The sequence below is a fragment of the Brassica napus genome, chromosome C8 (genome assembly GCF_020379485.1).
Source record: "Brassica napus cultivar Da-Ae chromosome C8, Da-Ae, whole genome shotgun sequence".
Classification (NCBI taxonomy): Eukaryota; Viridiplantae; Streptophyta; class Magnoliopsida; order Brassicales; family Brassicaceae; genus Brassica; species Brassica napus.
Genome location: NC_063451.1, coordinates 14479950 through 14496800, shown reverse-complemented (window position 1 = coordinate 14496800; position 16851 = coordinate 14479950). Strand labels below are relative to the sequence as shown.

The window sequence follows — 16851 nt, the reverse complement described above, 5'->3', positions numbered from 1 at the left end:
ATTTTATCATGAATCTATCAACCTAGCATACGGATTCTCAATTCTCAAAGACATCCAAATCAGATCAATATAACCTATCATACAGATTATTTAGGGTTTCTATTTAAAACATATCAGATTACAAAACTATCAATCCTAGCAGATGATATTAAACCTCAAGAATCATGCAATCAGATCATTCAGATTTTAAACAAGTAAACCTCAATCAATCTATCAACCTATCGGATTCAATCAATGTTTTAACAGGCTGGTCGGTTTAAACAATTTTCAATCAGATGAACAATTAACCAAGCAGGATGAGAAAAAAATTCTATCAATTTAACGGTCAAACAATTCTAGCAACATAGCATCAGATTCAATCAGATTTAAAACCTCAATGATCAAAACCGAAAACAGTTTTGATTTCAAAATATTCGATTAGGGTTTTAATATGTGATTTGATAATTATAGTATAATTAATTCTGATACTTATATTATTTAGGGTTTATAGATATATGGTTAGGGTTTATCGGATTTTAACTTGTAAAAACCGATTTGGGGTTTTAATCATGTAGGAAGATGATTTAGGGTTTGGGGTATCAAAATTTTAGAGCTTCAATTTACTCAATTAGGATTTTTGATATATTACCCTATGGTTTTGATTCATAAAGATTAGGGTTTTAGGGTTTCATTCTTTATCAATCAATCCATGTTCGATTATGGGTTCTTAGGTTTTGAATTACCTTTTAACCTTAGATGATTGTTGAATCGGACCACCAAAGGAGTTGAGCCGCGAGCTGGACACGAACGGGACGCGAGCTGGAATGGATCGAGTCGCTTCTATCGGGTCGCGGACGTCCTTTGTTGCTTGATCAGGAACGCCTTGATCGTCGGACGCGAGCTGTCTGATGCTGTCGCGAACGAGGAAGAGATCGCGTGCTGGGGCTGCTCTCGGGTCGCAAACGTCTGAGCTAGGATCAGGAACGCCTTGGGCTGAAGCTGATCGGGGACGCGAGCCGGGACAGATGCGGGAACAAGAGACGCGATCGGGGTTTAGGGTTCGTCGGATCGCCGGCTAGGGTTAGGGTTTTAGGGTTTTTCGATTTGGGTATTAGCTTAGAGATTTAGAGTTTCGTACTGATAACGTGTTATAAAAGTAACAGAAAAGTCTATCTTTATTCATAATATAAAGATTCCTTATATAAGAGATTACACCGTCATAGATAAATGGAAAGATTACAAATCATAATCTCTTGGTTATGAACCATCCACCATCTGGTTCATAGCAAAAAATTATTTAAAATTTTAAATTAAAATATATGGTCCAAGTCCGACAATAAAAACTGAACGCGCTTCGACTATGGTCGGTCACACCACAGTCCACTCTTTTGTTATATATGAATTTCAATCTCGACCGAAGAATAAAAGAACGTGGAACAAACGCGCGAACAGCAACCGCACGATCTCACTCGTTATACTGTCACCGAGTAGATCCAACTAGGCATGCGTTCGGGTACCCGTTGGAAATCGGATCGGGTTTTCGGGTTTTCGGATTTACGTTCCTAAGTCAGATACTAAAATTTTATCAGTACGGATAGAGTTCAGATAATAACAGTTCGGTTTCGGTTCAAAATTGTATTGCATCTTAAAACCCATAAAGTAATCATATATCGTAGAGATTCGATTCGGGTTATATCGGTTCTGTTCAGATATAACCGAAGTAAAAAAAAAAAAAAAAAAATCTGAAGCAAAATATAAAGAAAAACATCTAAATTTAATAAAAATTAATCTATCACACCTAAATTTGATAAAATAACAATAAAATATTTAATCAAGAATGAAAACAAACATTATTTATAAACAATATGTGTTCTTATAGACTTTTTATTTGAACGAACAAATTATAAAATACATTATTTATAACTAATTGTGTATTTAAATTATTTATTAATATTTTAATATTTATTATTATATATCATAGTACCATAAATATTGAATTTAATAATTGAAATACTTATATATATTTCAAAATATTTATATTAATCAGTTAATAACATTTCAGGTTCGGATATTTTTTGTTCCATCCTACAAAATCCGTTCGGGTATTTTTACATTTCGAATCAGATAACAGATCCAGTTTTTTGTTTCGGGTTCGTTCGGATTTCGGGTTCCGGATTTTATGCTCAGGCCTACATCCAACAGTCAATGGAATGGTAGTTCTTCGAAGCTTCTCCGTTTGATCTTGACTATCAAAACACGCCACGTAGTATCATTACCACAGTAATGACTCGCACACACCCTCAAGATTCCCTATACATATAATAAACGCAGACGCACTCAAATTTTCTCCACCACGACGACTTTCTTCTCTTTCTCTTTCTCTTTCTCTTTCTCCCTCGGAGCTTTTAAGTTAACCGGTGACTGGTTTATTTAAGGACGGACAACCAGCTACAACCAATGAGGAATCTGTGGACCAGCGACGATAACACTTCTATGATGGAAGCTTTCTTGAGCTCCTCCGATATGTCAGCCTTATGGCTACCGGAAGCTTCGACGGCGTCGGCAACAGCTCCGGCCCCAGCGGGGTTTAACCAGGAGACTCTCCAGCAAAGGCTACAAGCACTGATTGAAGGGACAAACGAAGGTTGGACCTACGCTATATTCTGGCAGCCGTCGTACGATTTCTCAAGCGCCTCCGTGCTCGGCTGGGGTGATGGTTATTACAAAGGTGAAGAAGACAAAGGGAAGCCTAAACAGAGATCGATTCCGTTGCCTTTTTCGACTCCGGCGGATCAGGAGTATCGGAAAAAGGTGTTGCGTGAGCTCAATTCTTTGATCTCCGGGGGAGGTGGCTCGGTGGATGAAGCTGTAGATGAAGAGGTGACAGATACGGAGTGGTTTTTCTTGGTTTCGATGACACAGAGCTTTGCTTCCGGTGCTGGATTGGCGGGTAAAGCGTTATCGACAGCTAACGTAGTTTGGGTTTCCGGGTCGGATCAGTTATCCGGATCGAGTTGTGAGCGGGCGAAGCAAGGAGGAGTTTTTGGGATGCAAACCATCGCGTGTATCCCTTCGGCTAACGGAGTTGTTGAACTCGGGTCAACGGAGCAGATCCCACCAAGTTCGGATCTTATGAGTAAGGTCCGAATACTTTTCAATTTCGATGTTGGTGTTGCAGATTTACCGGGTCCTAACTGGAACCTTGACCCGACCCAAGGCGAAAACGACCCGTCTATATGGATTAATGACCCGATTGGAGCACCCGAACCGGGTAAAGGACAGCTTTTCTCCAAGTTTACTCAGTTTGAAAATGGTGGTAGTTCAAGCACCATAACGGGAAACCCGAACCCCGATTCGACTCCAAGCCCGGTCCACTCCCAAACCCAGAATCAAAAAATCAACAACAATTTCTCTCCAGAAATGAATTTCTCCAAGTCGAGTACCACCTTGGTGAAACCCAGACCCCGAGAGATATTGAGCTTCGGCAATGATGGTAGACGGAGCTCCATGAACCCGGATCCGATCCAATTCGAGAACAAGAGAAAGAACTCTCTTGGTTTGATCGACGATAAAGTTCTATCATTCGGCGGCGGAGGAGAATCCGATCACTCCGACCTAGAAGCTTTCATCGTGAAAGAAATCCCGGAGAAACGTCCGAAGAAACGTGGAAGAAAACCGGCGAACGGTAGAGAAGAACCGCTAAACCACGTCGAAGCGGAGAGACAGAGACGGGAGAAACTAAACCAGCGTTTTTACGCGTTACGTGCGGTTGTACCAAACGTTTCCAAAATGGACAAAGCTTCCTTGCTCGGAGACGCGATCGCTTACATCAACGAGCTCAAGCTCAAGGTAAACAAGACGGAATCTGAGAAAATCCATATCAAGAACCAGCTTGAGGAGGTTAAAATTGAGCTCGCCGGAAGAAAATCAAGCACATGTGGAGATCTATCATCTTCTTCCTCTTCAGCTACGGCTATGATTAAACCTGTGGGGATGGAGATCGAAGTGAAGGTTATAGGTTGGGACGCGATGATTAGGGTGGAATCGAGCAAGAGGAATCATCCCGCGGCAAGATTGATGTCCGCGTTGATGGATTTGGAGCTTGAGGTTAGTCACGCGAGTATGTCGGTGGTTAACGATTTGATGATTCAGCAAGCTACAGTCAAGATGGGGTTCAGAATCTACACACAGGACCAGCTCCAGGCGAGTTTAGTTTCAAAGATCGGTTAAAATTCTAACTAATTTGTTTTAATGGGGTTCCAGTAATCTTATAGCTGTAATTGTTGTGTATTAAGAACTGTCCAAAAAAAGAACGACAAGCTTCTTTTGCTCCTCCAGTCTGTATCGTAATTGAATGTGTAACGTGTATATATATATTATATGAGACAGTAGAGTTCCTAATTGGTTTCTCGATGGTTCCATCGCAGAGACAGTAAGGGTTTAGAATCTTTCTTCTTTTTAGGGAAAGAAACATAAATGAATCTGAGATCACCTCTTCAAATAAAACATACACTTTCTGATTTTGATCATATTCAGTGCAAACTTCTTCTGCTTCCTTGTTCACTTGGGACGTAGAGTTGGTGCCGTCTCACGTACCGGGTTCGGTGGGGGACAGGTACGGCCCGGGTACCATTTGAAACGTCCCCAAAACGTCTCGGGTACTACGGGGACGGTGAGAACTCAAATGGGGACGGACTGGTGAATCGAATGAGACACCTCAGAAACGTTTCTAAGCCATGTTCTTATTTTTTTGCTTGAAATATGATTAAGAAGGTTTAGATCAGTGTGGAAGTTTGTAACATATGCAATCTACGTAGTATCTAAGCTATTGACCATATTCATAACACTCTCTACTGTAGATTATGAATCCACTTTCTCTCACCCACACATGTTTTACTTACATAGGAAAAGTAATTTTAACATCCTAAAAGAAAAGCTTATAAAAGAAAAAATCTATGGAGTTAGTTACAAACCCAAATGATTTCTCTTCAATACAATTTCTGAAGAGGGCTAATATGTTGGCAGGGTGATATCACTCAAATTACCTTACGGAGTGATTTATTCTCTCAAATAAAAGGTCGAGTTGTCGTACTTAGAGATTGAATTCACAGGCAGCTAAAGCACACAGTAGATCTATCTAGTTATATAGTTAAGCTAGGCAAATAGGTTTAAAGTAGTAAATAGCAGGGGTGAAAAAGTAATTGTTTGATTGATTGATTGGGATTTTAAGATAGATGTGAGAAACGTTAGACTTAGGGTTTTTATTCAGACAATAAAGATTATAATGATATAGATACTAAGCATATAATGGATATTCTAGAACTCAAACAATAAGAATAGTCGATCAACTTTCGTATTTTTAGACTATCTATCGCCGATCTAGGACCTCAGCTGTCGCTTGGTGGTCCTGAGAAAGTGTCGATCGATTCCAACAACGGGATGTCGATCGATACACCTTTCAGCCTGTCGATCGATACAACTAATGAGTTGTCGATCGATGAACCTTCCAGGGAGCGTTATCGCACGAGTTTGGCGTGTTCACTAGGTTTAACTAAATCAGCTTCCACTTGTTTCTAGCAATCCTAACACAATCTAAACGAATTCAGACAAAGAACCAAGCTTCCGCTTGCGCCCTAATATCTATAGGCAAGGTCCTAGTTAGCTACTATGGAACACAGGCATTAAGAACAGTTTAGTTGATTCATATCCTAACACTTAGCAATTCTATATTTTGGGCTAATCCCTCATGAATATCTGAACTCTAAATCTAACAAAGAGAACTACTCAGACATAGCTAAGCAATTCATAACAACAAGATATAAAACCTGCATAAATAGAATATTATAGTAGAAAACTGGAGTTCCAATCACAAATCTCTGAAGGAGTTTTTGGATCTTCTCTCCAAACCTAAGAATCTAAGTATTTTGCTTAATGAAAGTAAGAAAAGCGGGTGTTGCCTAGAACAATGGCAGAGCACATAAATATTAGGTTAAAACTCGTTAGGGGTAATCTCGTAATTCTGGCCTCTGCGCACTTCGTCGTCGATCGACAACACAGAGTGTGTTTCGATCGATTATCATCCTTGATCATCATCGCTAGGCTGGTCGATGGTCAGCTACATGTCTTTATCATTTTATCTCCAAAATGTACCAAAATCACCACTTTCCTTCAAATCACTCCAAAACCTGAAAACATATTAAAAAGACTCCAAAACAACTATAAAGTATTTACAACACCTATATACTATGACTAAAAATAGATAAAATCCATAGTATACCACAGGGTTCTCTACAAGATTATCATTCTGATATATGATCCAGTATCAATTATTGGTTATTTAAAAAAAAATGATCAAAGACCTGTTAGATGAGTTTTCTCCATTGTATACTATATGAAATTATGAACATATGTTTTTAAAACCGGACCGAAAGTTGAACCAAATAATTATCTGGGTCACGGTTCAATATGGTTCAACCGGATCAATCTTGGTTCAATATTTTTTAAAATATAAAAATTTAAAAGTAAATTTAGTAAATATGATACATAATTAAAATATAAATGTATATCAAATATAAAACATTATACAAATAAACTATTTTTTTGTTCATATGGTTAGTTTATATATTTTTGATAGTTTTAATGATTTTTATAATGTTCAATAATTTTGAGATCCAATCCGACTACTTGACAAGTTCATGGTCGAATCAGTTATTAGACCCACTCTGACTACGTGACTGGTTCATGGTTGAACCTGGTCTAATCACCGTGTCGGTCCGGTTATAAGACAAGTACGACTTAAGATTAAAAATATGATTTAAGTCTAATTACGTTTTTTCTTCATTAAATTCATCTAGATGAAAATGAAAAATCCATATAGATGATCTATCTAGATGGAGAAACGAACAGTGTCGAACACCATCCATTAGAATCATTTGGTTGGATCATCTAAATGGATCATTTATATGGAGATGACAAATGGAGAAACGAACAACCTTATTTTTTTCTTTCTGAATGTACTTAGTCTCTTTAAACATACATTGTCACCTATTTTGCTGACTCAAGATGGTTTTCCAACAAATTTTATAGCATTAAAATATATCACCTGTTGGCAAATTCTAACACTACACTAAATATTTTATGTTGAAGTGTTATGTATTAGTTCGTGAAGTATTACAAGAAGTAGTACATACATGTTGCATGAAGTTGGGCCGTGTTAGAATTTGTGTATTGTGATGTGTGCGGGCTTGTTAAGCTTGAAAAAGAAAGAATATTTTTTTTTAAGACAAATGAAAGTTTAGTTTAAGAGAAACATAATTTTGCTTGAATGAAAAAAAAAAAGAAAAAGAAAGTTTAACTTACAAGAAAAGGAATTTATCTTTTGAATAACTGGGGAGCGAGTTTAGGTTTGCTATACAAGGAGGACGTGCATCATGAAGTAAACTTGAGAGATCTTGGAGAATAAAACTTGAGAGATCTTTGTGCTTGTGTGGTGTTATTGTTGTGTGTTAGGTTCTTACGTACTTGGTCATATACTTCCAACGATTTGGAAGATTGAAGTTTAGACTCTAGGGTGAGTTTTAAATTACGTTTCAGTTACCATCATGAATTATTGTAATTAAAAATACGGTATTTCAAGAGGGTTGTGTTTGGTTATTACGTGTTAGTAATTTGGTTGTATTTATTTTCTTTTTTACTGAATTCAAAAAAGAAACGTGTGTCTTGTTTATTTTCTTATTTTTACTCTGACTCATCCGCATTTTAAATTAGTATTATAGTAGGTTCTCAACAGACATTTAGTCTTATTTTGGGTAGATCAAGGGTGATGATAGAAAATGGTTCAGGAAGTGGGAAAGATTTTGGAATCATTAATGATGGGGGTATATCTAGAAGGAACATCAATGACAAGACCACCACGTTTTGATTAATCCACTTATGGATATTGAAAAGGTTCATATGCGAAATTTTCAGTGGTTTTAATGAGGATTGTTGAAATTCTATTGAGATTGGTTGGAGTCATCCAATGATGATTAATGATAAGATTGTTAAAGTCCATGAGCCAAGAGATCAATGAAATTCCGCAGAGAAGAAGCCATCATGGTTAAATTTTAAGGCCAAGACTACGAGTTGTAACACCATTGATGCAAGATACTTCTAATTGATTTCTCAATGTGCACCAGCTCAAAAATCATGGAAGATATTGGAGGCATGTTTGAAGGTACTAAAAGTGTTAAAGCGAACTAAGCTAGATATGTTAGCATCTAGATTTGTGAATCTAAGGTTGGATGAAGAACAAATTGTGGCTAAGTTGTGTGACATATCTAATGAATGTTTTGCGGTTGGAAAGGACTACAAGGACAATAAGCGGTGAAGAAGCTGAAAAGATCCTTACCGTCAAAGAATGAGTTAAAGCTTTCTGTTGTTGAAGACGCTCATAATCTTGATGAAGTGACATTTGATGAGTTTTTTTGGGATTCTTCAAGCTCTTGAGTTGACCAAGTCATATGAAGACAATGATAATAATAAAGAAGTTCTATATAGTATTGCCTTAAAGGGAGGGGTCATCTTCCGAAATTTCTATGGCAATGCTGTCGAGAAATATTCACAAATATCTAAAGCACAAGAAAAGCAGGAAGGAAAATGTAAGGGGAGATGTTGGACCCAGATCTCGACGATCTTGAATAGGAAAATGGCCAAGATCACGCGGAGGGAAGAACTGAATCTCGACTCCGATCTCAATTAAGACAAAGAATGATCTTCAAGAATCGATCTCGAGCTTAGGTTAATTACACGTTCACAGTCTCGACTCAAGCTAAAAGGGCCAAGTCAAGAGTATATACTCCGTACTCATTAGAGGATATACATATGAAACACTCCAAAGATATCAGTACCCATAACGTACGACGGAGAAGATCTCGGAGTGACCGGCTAACAAAGATTCTTATAAAATCGAGATGAGAGAAAGGAGAAAGGAGAAAGGGACATTCTATCAGCATCAACCTCGACTTCGTCTCCCTTTATCATCAACCTTAGCTTAGTTGTCTTGTATTCAATCATTCCATGTAAACTCTTTAGTGTTTCGATCTCAATATATAAAAGTCCATTTTTGTCAACTTAAATTTCGATTACATTGTTGTGTTCTGACTTCTGAGGATACTGCTGCCCACATAGTTCTTCTTCTCCCATCACTTACATACAATAACGACCAAATACCTAGAGTGAGTTTTAGGATCCACATATTTGCGTCTTTTATGGGGAAGAGAAACGAAAAAATCCTTGCTAAGAATACGATCAAAGATTCCTAAGCACGATCATGGATCCCACACTCGTCCCATTTGGTTATGCCGAACCACGAACCAATGACATCGACCTTCCCTGATTTGACACGAGAAACTAGACACTGCCCACGGGGACCAAACTTACAGACCAGGCCACAACTACCAGAGGAAGCCAACTGTTGTGTGCATTAGCACCCGCCAGCGCCCATGGATTTAGGATCCCACAAAAATCGGCCTCGTGAGTTTGGAGACGGCCAAATGATATAACAGCCATAGAAGATCCGGACAATCAGACGCAAGCCCCACTAACAATATCTCCTCTCCAACAGGCGCATACTCGCGAGGAAGTCACCGAGCTACGAAGCGTGCTCTCCACCCTCATCGATAAGTCCCAAAGCCAGGAGATCACACATCAAACTATATTCAACCAACTATAACAAGACAAGAAGGAACTCATGGTACATCGATATGAGACTCCCAAGCGATCGAGACATCAATCATAGCCCGCAAATCGTACCCCCATCCCCCAAAGACAATTCCAAGGATCATTCAGAACTCTCGAGTTCCCTAGCTCCCGATCTGTACACTTCAAGGTTGAGGAAACATCAAGGTCAACACCTCAACCTAGAACCGTCCACAAGAGATTGAGCTTCAGCGGACTGGACGAAGTCCATACGCTAGGCAATAAGAGCATGAGAGCCCACCGGTTTGCGCCCATAATAACTCAGCCGAAAGGAAACCTAAAGAGCAATCTCGCGAGACCCCTCCTTAATTTTGGACCTCTAGAAACGGAATTCCCGCAACCCTTGCCATGTATCAAGACCAATCCATCGATCTTTCCGAAAATGGAGCATTGGACATGGAAAATTTCCCTCACAATTTGCTAACTTGAAACGAGAAAGAACCGACCCAAGAAAATTTACCGACGCAAGGTCTTTCCAAGGTTACGTCGAAAGAAACAACACCAAACTACGAAGAATACATGTCATTATGCACATGGCGAAGAGCCCGGCCCCGACATTGATAGAGGAGACACGAAGAACTCCCTTCATGAACAAAATAACACGCATAAGGTTGCACGATGTATGAAAAATTAAGTTCCCGGAATACTCTGAGAATACCATCCCAAAGGGTCACGTCCGAGCCATCCAACTAGCTGTTTCCAGAGCCCATCTAAACGACGAAGGAAAAGAGGCTGGTTACTGTCCCTTCTTCGCTGAAAATCTGACCGGGCCCGCCCTAGAATGGTTCACAGTACTCAAAAAAAACTCCATCGATAACTTCACTCAACTCATATCCGCGTTCTTCAAGCAATACCCGGTCTTCACAGAAACAACCTATTTATTGAACTTGAAACAAACACCATTTGAACCCTTAAAATCTTACATCACCAGATTTAAAGATATCAAGGCCTAGATATCAAACTTAAAAGAAGGTGTGGCCCTCACAGCACTCAAGACCAAAGTGTGGTTTTCATCAAGATTCAAAGAATAAATGTCAGTACGAGCGCCAACTTTGCTTGACGGTGCATGCCATCGGGCCTCGTATTTTGCAGCTCACGAAGAAAAGGTCGATGCTCTAAAGTAACAATATAATGCAAACAAAAACAACCCCAATCTAAACAGAAAACCACCAATTTCAAAGGAGCTCGCAACCCAAGGAAAACATTCATTTGCAGTCAGCAACCAGAACCAAACTAAACCTCCACCTTCAATGCCAAAATATTCAGCACTTTCCACAACCAAAAAGGACATTCAACAGAAGACTGTCGAGTTGTACTAAGAAATAAGAATAATAAATAGGAACAGAACGGCGACGACTCCGAAAAACAAGAAACTGTGATCACACCAAGAAACAACCTGAAGGTGAAAACGGCTTCCAACAAAAGGAGCCGAGAAGTCGAAGAAGAATCACCGAATTCACCTCCACCAGCACCCAAAAAGAGAGTTGATATGATTCTCTAGGGAAGACATCCACGCCGAAGAATAATGATGAAATCATTAATCTACTAAGATTCAGAACCTCTTACGAGTCTATCAAATTCTAACATGCGATTTTCTTGATTGCCTGATAGATTGTCAATCAAGATGTAAACTTTTTCTAATCTTGGTCATCAAATTGCCATTTCTAGCAGTGGCTATGGTGTTCTGATGGTTCTTATTTACCTCATTATAGAAGATGTTCAGCAGGTTCACATCAGTGTAACCATAGTGAGGGTAATCCTGCGTGTACTCCTTGAATGCTCCATAAATATTTTTTTTTCACTATTCTGCTGAATGCTCCCAATCTTACTATATATATGGACCTCGGCTTAATGAAAAGTGTCCAAGAAATGCAGTCTTTGTCTCCTCCAAAGTTGTACGAGAACATGGTGCTGGAGACTTTAACCATCTGACAGTCTTATCAGCCAAAGAGAAAGGAAAAACCTGCATTTTAAAGTGCCTTCAAGAACCCTATTTGCTTGATGGTGTTGCATATCGACTGAAAGTTCTCCAACTGGTAGATGAAATCCTGTGAAACTGGTTATGCTTCACTAAGTTAACGAGACCAATCATAATCTTAATGTCTCCACTCTCATCAGGAGATGGGTGAATCCTAGAACGGTTCGCGTAGAAAGGATAATGAGTGTCATAATGCGGAAGAGTCGTCCTAAGTATCCCCTGATTCGCACCATGTTTTCTCGCAAGTATACCAGGTTGCTGATTGTTAACAACATTGTTTCCTCCTTTTTCCACGAGGCATATTCTTGTCATTGTTGTTATTCTATTGATTATGAAGGTTATCTTGAACTAGTTGTTTTTTCTTTCTCAGCCATCTTAACCTCAACTTCCACAACAATTCTTTTCTTTTTTATTTGTCTCTCTAGGCGACCATGCTCCAATTCTGAGGTATTGAGTTCGGAGATCCTTGAATCCTAGTGTGAAACCTTCTCATGCAATTGAGAGTACACAAACAAATAGAAATAAATGATCTTAAACAAGAAAAAATAAAATGCAATTGACTGAAACTTACATAACACTATAAGGTGACCAATTGGTCTCCGAAAACGGCACCAAAAACTTGATATGGTCAGGTTATTACCATTAAACATAAACTGAAAGTGCACAGTAGTGTGCAGTAGTATTTAGAGATCAAATCCACAAGGACCGATGAGAACACACAGAATTATTAGATAAGTTACTTGCTAAATCGAATAAGGGAGATTGTTTTTTGTTTTTCAGTTTGCTAAAGTCAGTAAAATACAATAAACAAGCAAGCAAGAAGCGATTTAACGAGTTTGTAAATAATTAGATAAAGCACCGGGTATTGGGAATTCTCAAGGATCTCTTTTAGACTAAACAAGCAGATGTGGAATCTGTAAGACCCCATGCCGGCTTCTAAGCCAAAGGAGGTTCTTACCGCTTAACCACTAAGTGGTTCGAGCCATTCAGTCCATTTTAAGGCCTTTTATTGTTTAAGTATTCATTGTGGTCATTTTGTGATTCATTATAAAGTCTAAACGCTTAAGTATTAGTGTTAGGATAAACTGATTTTTTATTTATATCACGAAGGATTTGTTACAATGAAATTTGCTATATAAGCTATTACAAAGTAAACGATCCTAATCTCAGTCTATCACACTGCCTATCTTTGTGAGAACTGAAATTCACACCGTCGATTTCCGTTGAATTAGGAAAGTTAGGAAAGCTCTAATTTCCCAGAGGTCCCAGATATCTGCTAAACCACACGTCAAGCAATCAAGAACACGAAAAGACAGACGGAAAAAATATGAGAATCGAAAAGAGAACGAAATTGGTCTTATTCCGAATCTGTGTATGAGCGTTACAACAAGGTAAAGGCCTCAGCTGCTAGAGCTGTCGGTGAAATTCCCTAGTTCTAGCACCTAAGATTGCAGAAAACCTAATTGAGTCGCAGCTCGAATAACAAAAACGGAAAGTTGCCTAAATCGCTCTAAGTATTGCTCTGAGTAATAATTCTTGTGTGTTTTCGCCCCTTCACCTTCGATCCCCTTATATACTCCTTCTAAGGCGGTTTACCTTTTCCCTTTCTGCCCTCGGCCGAGTTTATTGCTTCGCGGAAATATTCCATTTTTCTTCGATCTCTGTATTTATCTTTGGAAACTTGACATTTATCCTCCGAACTTGACATTTATCTTCTTCTGGGTAACAAATGATAAACTGTCGTAACGACTGGGCATGGTTCCATAAAATCATAAATGGGCTCTTTGCCGTGTTCTGGCCCCTTTTGGCCCGCTTCAATCAAAAGAAGGTGGTTATTCCCGAATGCAGCATCCCCACTGCTACCTCCGCCTTCAAGAGAGGCCTACTCCCCGATGGGGACCTCTATAAGGAGTTAACCAAATACCAGTGCAAAACCATGGAATACGTCCTATCTCGAGCCTGGGCACATGTAAAATGGGAGGAAGATGTTGCCAGCCACGCTAAGGCACAACAAAAGCAAGATCCCAAGACGATCAGGTCAGACCGAACCGAGCGAGAAGAGAAACCCTCTCAAAGACGAGCAGGGACTCCAGAAATCGAAACCGGGGCATATACCAGAACCGGCCGATCGAGAAGGCAGAAGGGATGGCAGTGTCCACGTGGCCAGACATCTCTCACCTCTCTGTCTCAAGGCCAGAGCTGATCAATGTTCTAAGGTAGATGGGCCAACAGGTCTAGTGGCCTCAGAAAATGAAAGCACCCGACTCTTTCCGGATCCCTGGTTTCTGGTGCGACTTCCACCGAGACCACAGTCACAAAACGGAGGACTGCATCGCACTAAAGATTGAGGTCAACGAGCTGCTTAAGAAAGGACACCTCAGGGAGTTCCTTTCCGATAAGACCAAGAGCCATCTAATCAAGGAGACAACGGGAAAGCCCACTGAAGCTGCTCCCGTCTCGCCACCTCGACAGGACCGAGTGATTCATGTCATATCAGGCGGTTCGGAGATCAGCGGCATAAGCCACACAGCCGCGAATAAAAGCACCTGGAATTCCAAGCATGACCTAGAGGCAGCCAAGCCAAAAAGCCTACTCCTAGGTACGGACGGAATAAGTTTCACAGCCAAGGAGCAGGAGAAAGTTCTCACTCCGCATCATGACGCCCTGGTCATATCGCTCACTGTAGTGAATTTCCTGGTGAAAAGGATACTGGTAGATAATGGAAGCTCTGGCAACATCATTTTTCAGGCCGCATAGAAGGATCTGGGGCTGGAGGAAAGCGCTCTAACTCGGAGGATAACCCCGCTTATAGGGTTCAGCGGAGAAGTCAAACAAACCGCTGGAGAGGTGACCCTCCCCGTGTACGCTGAAGGGGTAACCATGTCAACCAATTTCCTCATCCTACAATATGATTCTAGGACAGCCCTGGATTCGTGGCATGGGAGCCATCCCTTCGACTCTTCACAAGATGGTGAAATTCCGTACACCCTGGGGCATAAAGGCGATCAGAGGAGATCAGGAGTATTCCCGCTCCTGCTACCAGACTACTCTGAAGGGAAAGACCAAGGTCTTATAGAAATTACGGAGTAAGCCTCTGGCTCATCACACCGAGGAACTGGAGGTAGAGGAAATGGACGACGTGCCATTAACCGAAGGAGATCAGACCCGACATCTCAAGATTGGCTCCAAGCTGACCGAAGGGTTGAGGAGAAGATTAATAGACTTCCTCAGGTCTAACTCCGCCTACTTCGCTTGGTCCCACGCAGATATGCCTGGGATCGATCCGGAGATCATCATGCACAAGCTGCAAGTGGATCCCCTACATCAGCCCGTCAGACAAAAGAGAAGGAAATTTGCTCCCGAGAGGGACGCGATTGTTAGGGGATTTTTGTGTAGGATCTTTGTGAGTACCACAGAACGATGGATAAGCTGGTAGTATGTATGTGTTTGTAAGTATTTCGTGGGGATTTGAGGTTAATAATAGAGAGAAAGACTTGAGAAGATGTATTATTGAGTAAACAAGCTGGAACTACAATGATTGGTGTGTAAACCCTAGTTCTAGCCACCTAGCTCTAATCTCTAAGTCTTGAGGAGTCGATCCCTTGCTTTTGGGACTTAGGAGCCCTTGTATAGTCGCCTTGAAGTTGATTTGATTTAGGTTGAACTCTTCCATTTCTACTTATCGGAAATCTTTCATTTCTTGGAAGGGAGGTCGGTCCCTGGGACTGGTCCCAGGGTTCCTTTTAGCAGGGACCTGGAGCGTTCCTTTATCGGGGACCCGAGGGCCTGGGTCCTGCCCGGAGGCTGGAGGAAATGTTACCGTGGTATTTTTCCCTAACAGTTTTCCCCTTATTGCTCGATTTCGTCATCGAACTCGGGGAATAACTTGTGCACTCAAGTCAACCGGGGTTGCTCATTCTCAGCAGGCTCCCCTTTAGGCAGGACTCTGCTCCATCGGTCTCACGGTCCTGGGTTCCACTCAAGCCGGAGGTCATTCTGAACCCAGGTAAGGATTGGTTCCTCCTTATTTGGCCGGAGCCTAATAGTAGCGTCTTGAATTTTCTGGAGATGACGAGGCTGGAGAGAGTTCTTGTTAGAGAGAACCGAAGTCTTTGATATGCGCTGGAATCCCTTGGGTCGGAGAAGTAATGCTGGTAGGGTGGTCCTCACAGTTCCATTAGTTCCTCGGGTCCCTGAGACTGGGTAGGAAGAGGAAAGGACCCCCAATACCTCGAGATTCGCTTTACCGCATGGATTCTCTTTTCGCGCGTGTAAGGTGTCTTTTGGGTTTTCGGTTCTATCTCTCCGTTTTTGACGCTAGGCTTTTTCAGTTTCCCTTTCTCTTGCTACGAAGATTTCTCGCGATCTCCACATCTCAGTTCGGGTCTTCATTCCACAGGTAACATTTTCTTTCTCCTCTTACGCTTGCTTTTAGGCCCTTCCTTCCACTTTTTGTTTTTGAGATGAAGGCTGAGTCGGCTCTCTCCCCAGATTCTTCTTCCATAGGTAATAGAGTTAGATCTAGCAAGGTGAAGGACGCGGTTGCTCCGTCAGTGTTCATGGACTCTTCTGATTCTTCTCTGGATTTGACTGCTTAGGTGGAAGATCCTAAAGCTATCGTTGCCCGGAATGTTTCGCCCGTCGCGGAGGGAAACCGGTACCCTCCGATAGGCCCTCCTTCGGTAATAGGGGTTGAGGAGGTTGCAGACTTGAGGATGAAGTATAATCTCCCTGCTGACATCATCATCCGAGTGCCAGGTCCAGAAGATAGGGTCTCGGATTTTGGCGTGGATGAAGTTCCTGTATACGAGGGTTACTTAGACTCAGGTTTTAGGGATCGAGTCCCTTCTTTGGTGGCCAAGATATCAGAAACCTTGGGGATTTCCCCAGGTCAATTGAACCCTCCGACTTGGAGAACTTTGATAGCTGTTGGGGTCAAAAACGGTTATGACGGAATTACCACCCGAAAATCCTCGGAGATCGTATTTCCGAAAGAGATAGTAAAAAGGAAGATGTAACTTTCGTAAAATTTAACCAAACACGAAGTTTTTACGAAGAAGTATCCTTGAAGATTCAAACCAAACTAACCAAGCTCGACCGTTGCGTAATTACCACGCATACACGCTGTCCGGTCGCTGCGTAGCAACCAAGTCCGA

At 41.0% G+C, this 16851-nt stretch overlaps 1 protein-coding gene across 1 annotated transcript; it reads left to right on the top strand.

Annotated features, from left to right (window-relative positions):
• The first annotated feature begins 1986 nt into the window (after positions 1–1986).
• LOC106353718 (transcription factor MYC2-like) lies at positions 1987–4380 on the top strand. Its single transcript, XM_013793510.3, has one exon. The coding sequence runs from the start codon at positions 2437–2439 to the stop codon at positions 4207–4209; it is 1773 nt and encodes a 590-aa protein (XP_013648964.1). The 5' UTR covers positions 1987–2436; the 3' UTR covers positions 4210–4380.
• Positions 4381–16851: the final 12471 nt, after the last annotated feature.

Bases quoted from the DNA above. Each gene is read 5' to 3' on its own strand.
- LOC106353718 (XM_013793510.3), top strand. From the start codon at position 2,437: ATGAGGAATCTGTGGACCAGCGACGATAACACTTCTATGATGGAAGCT.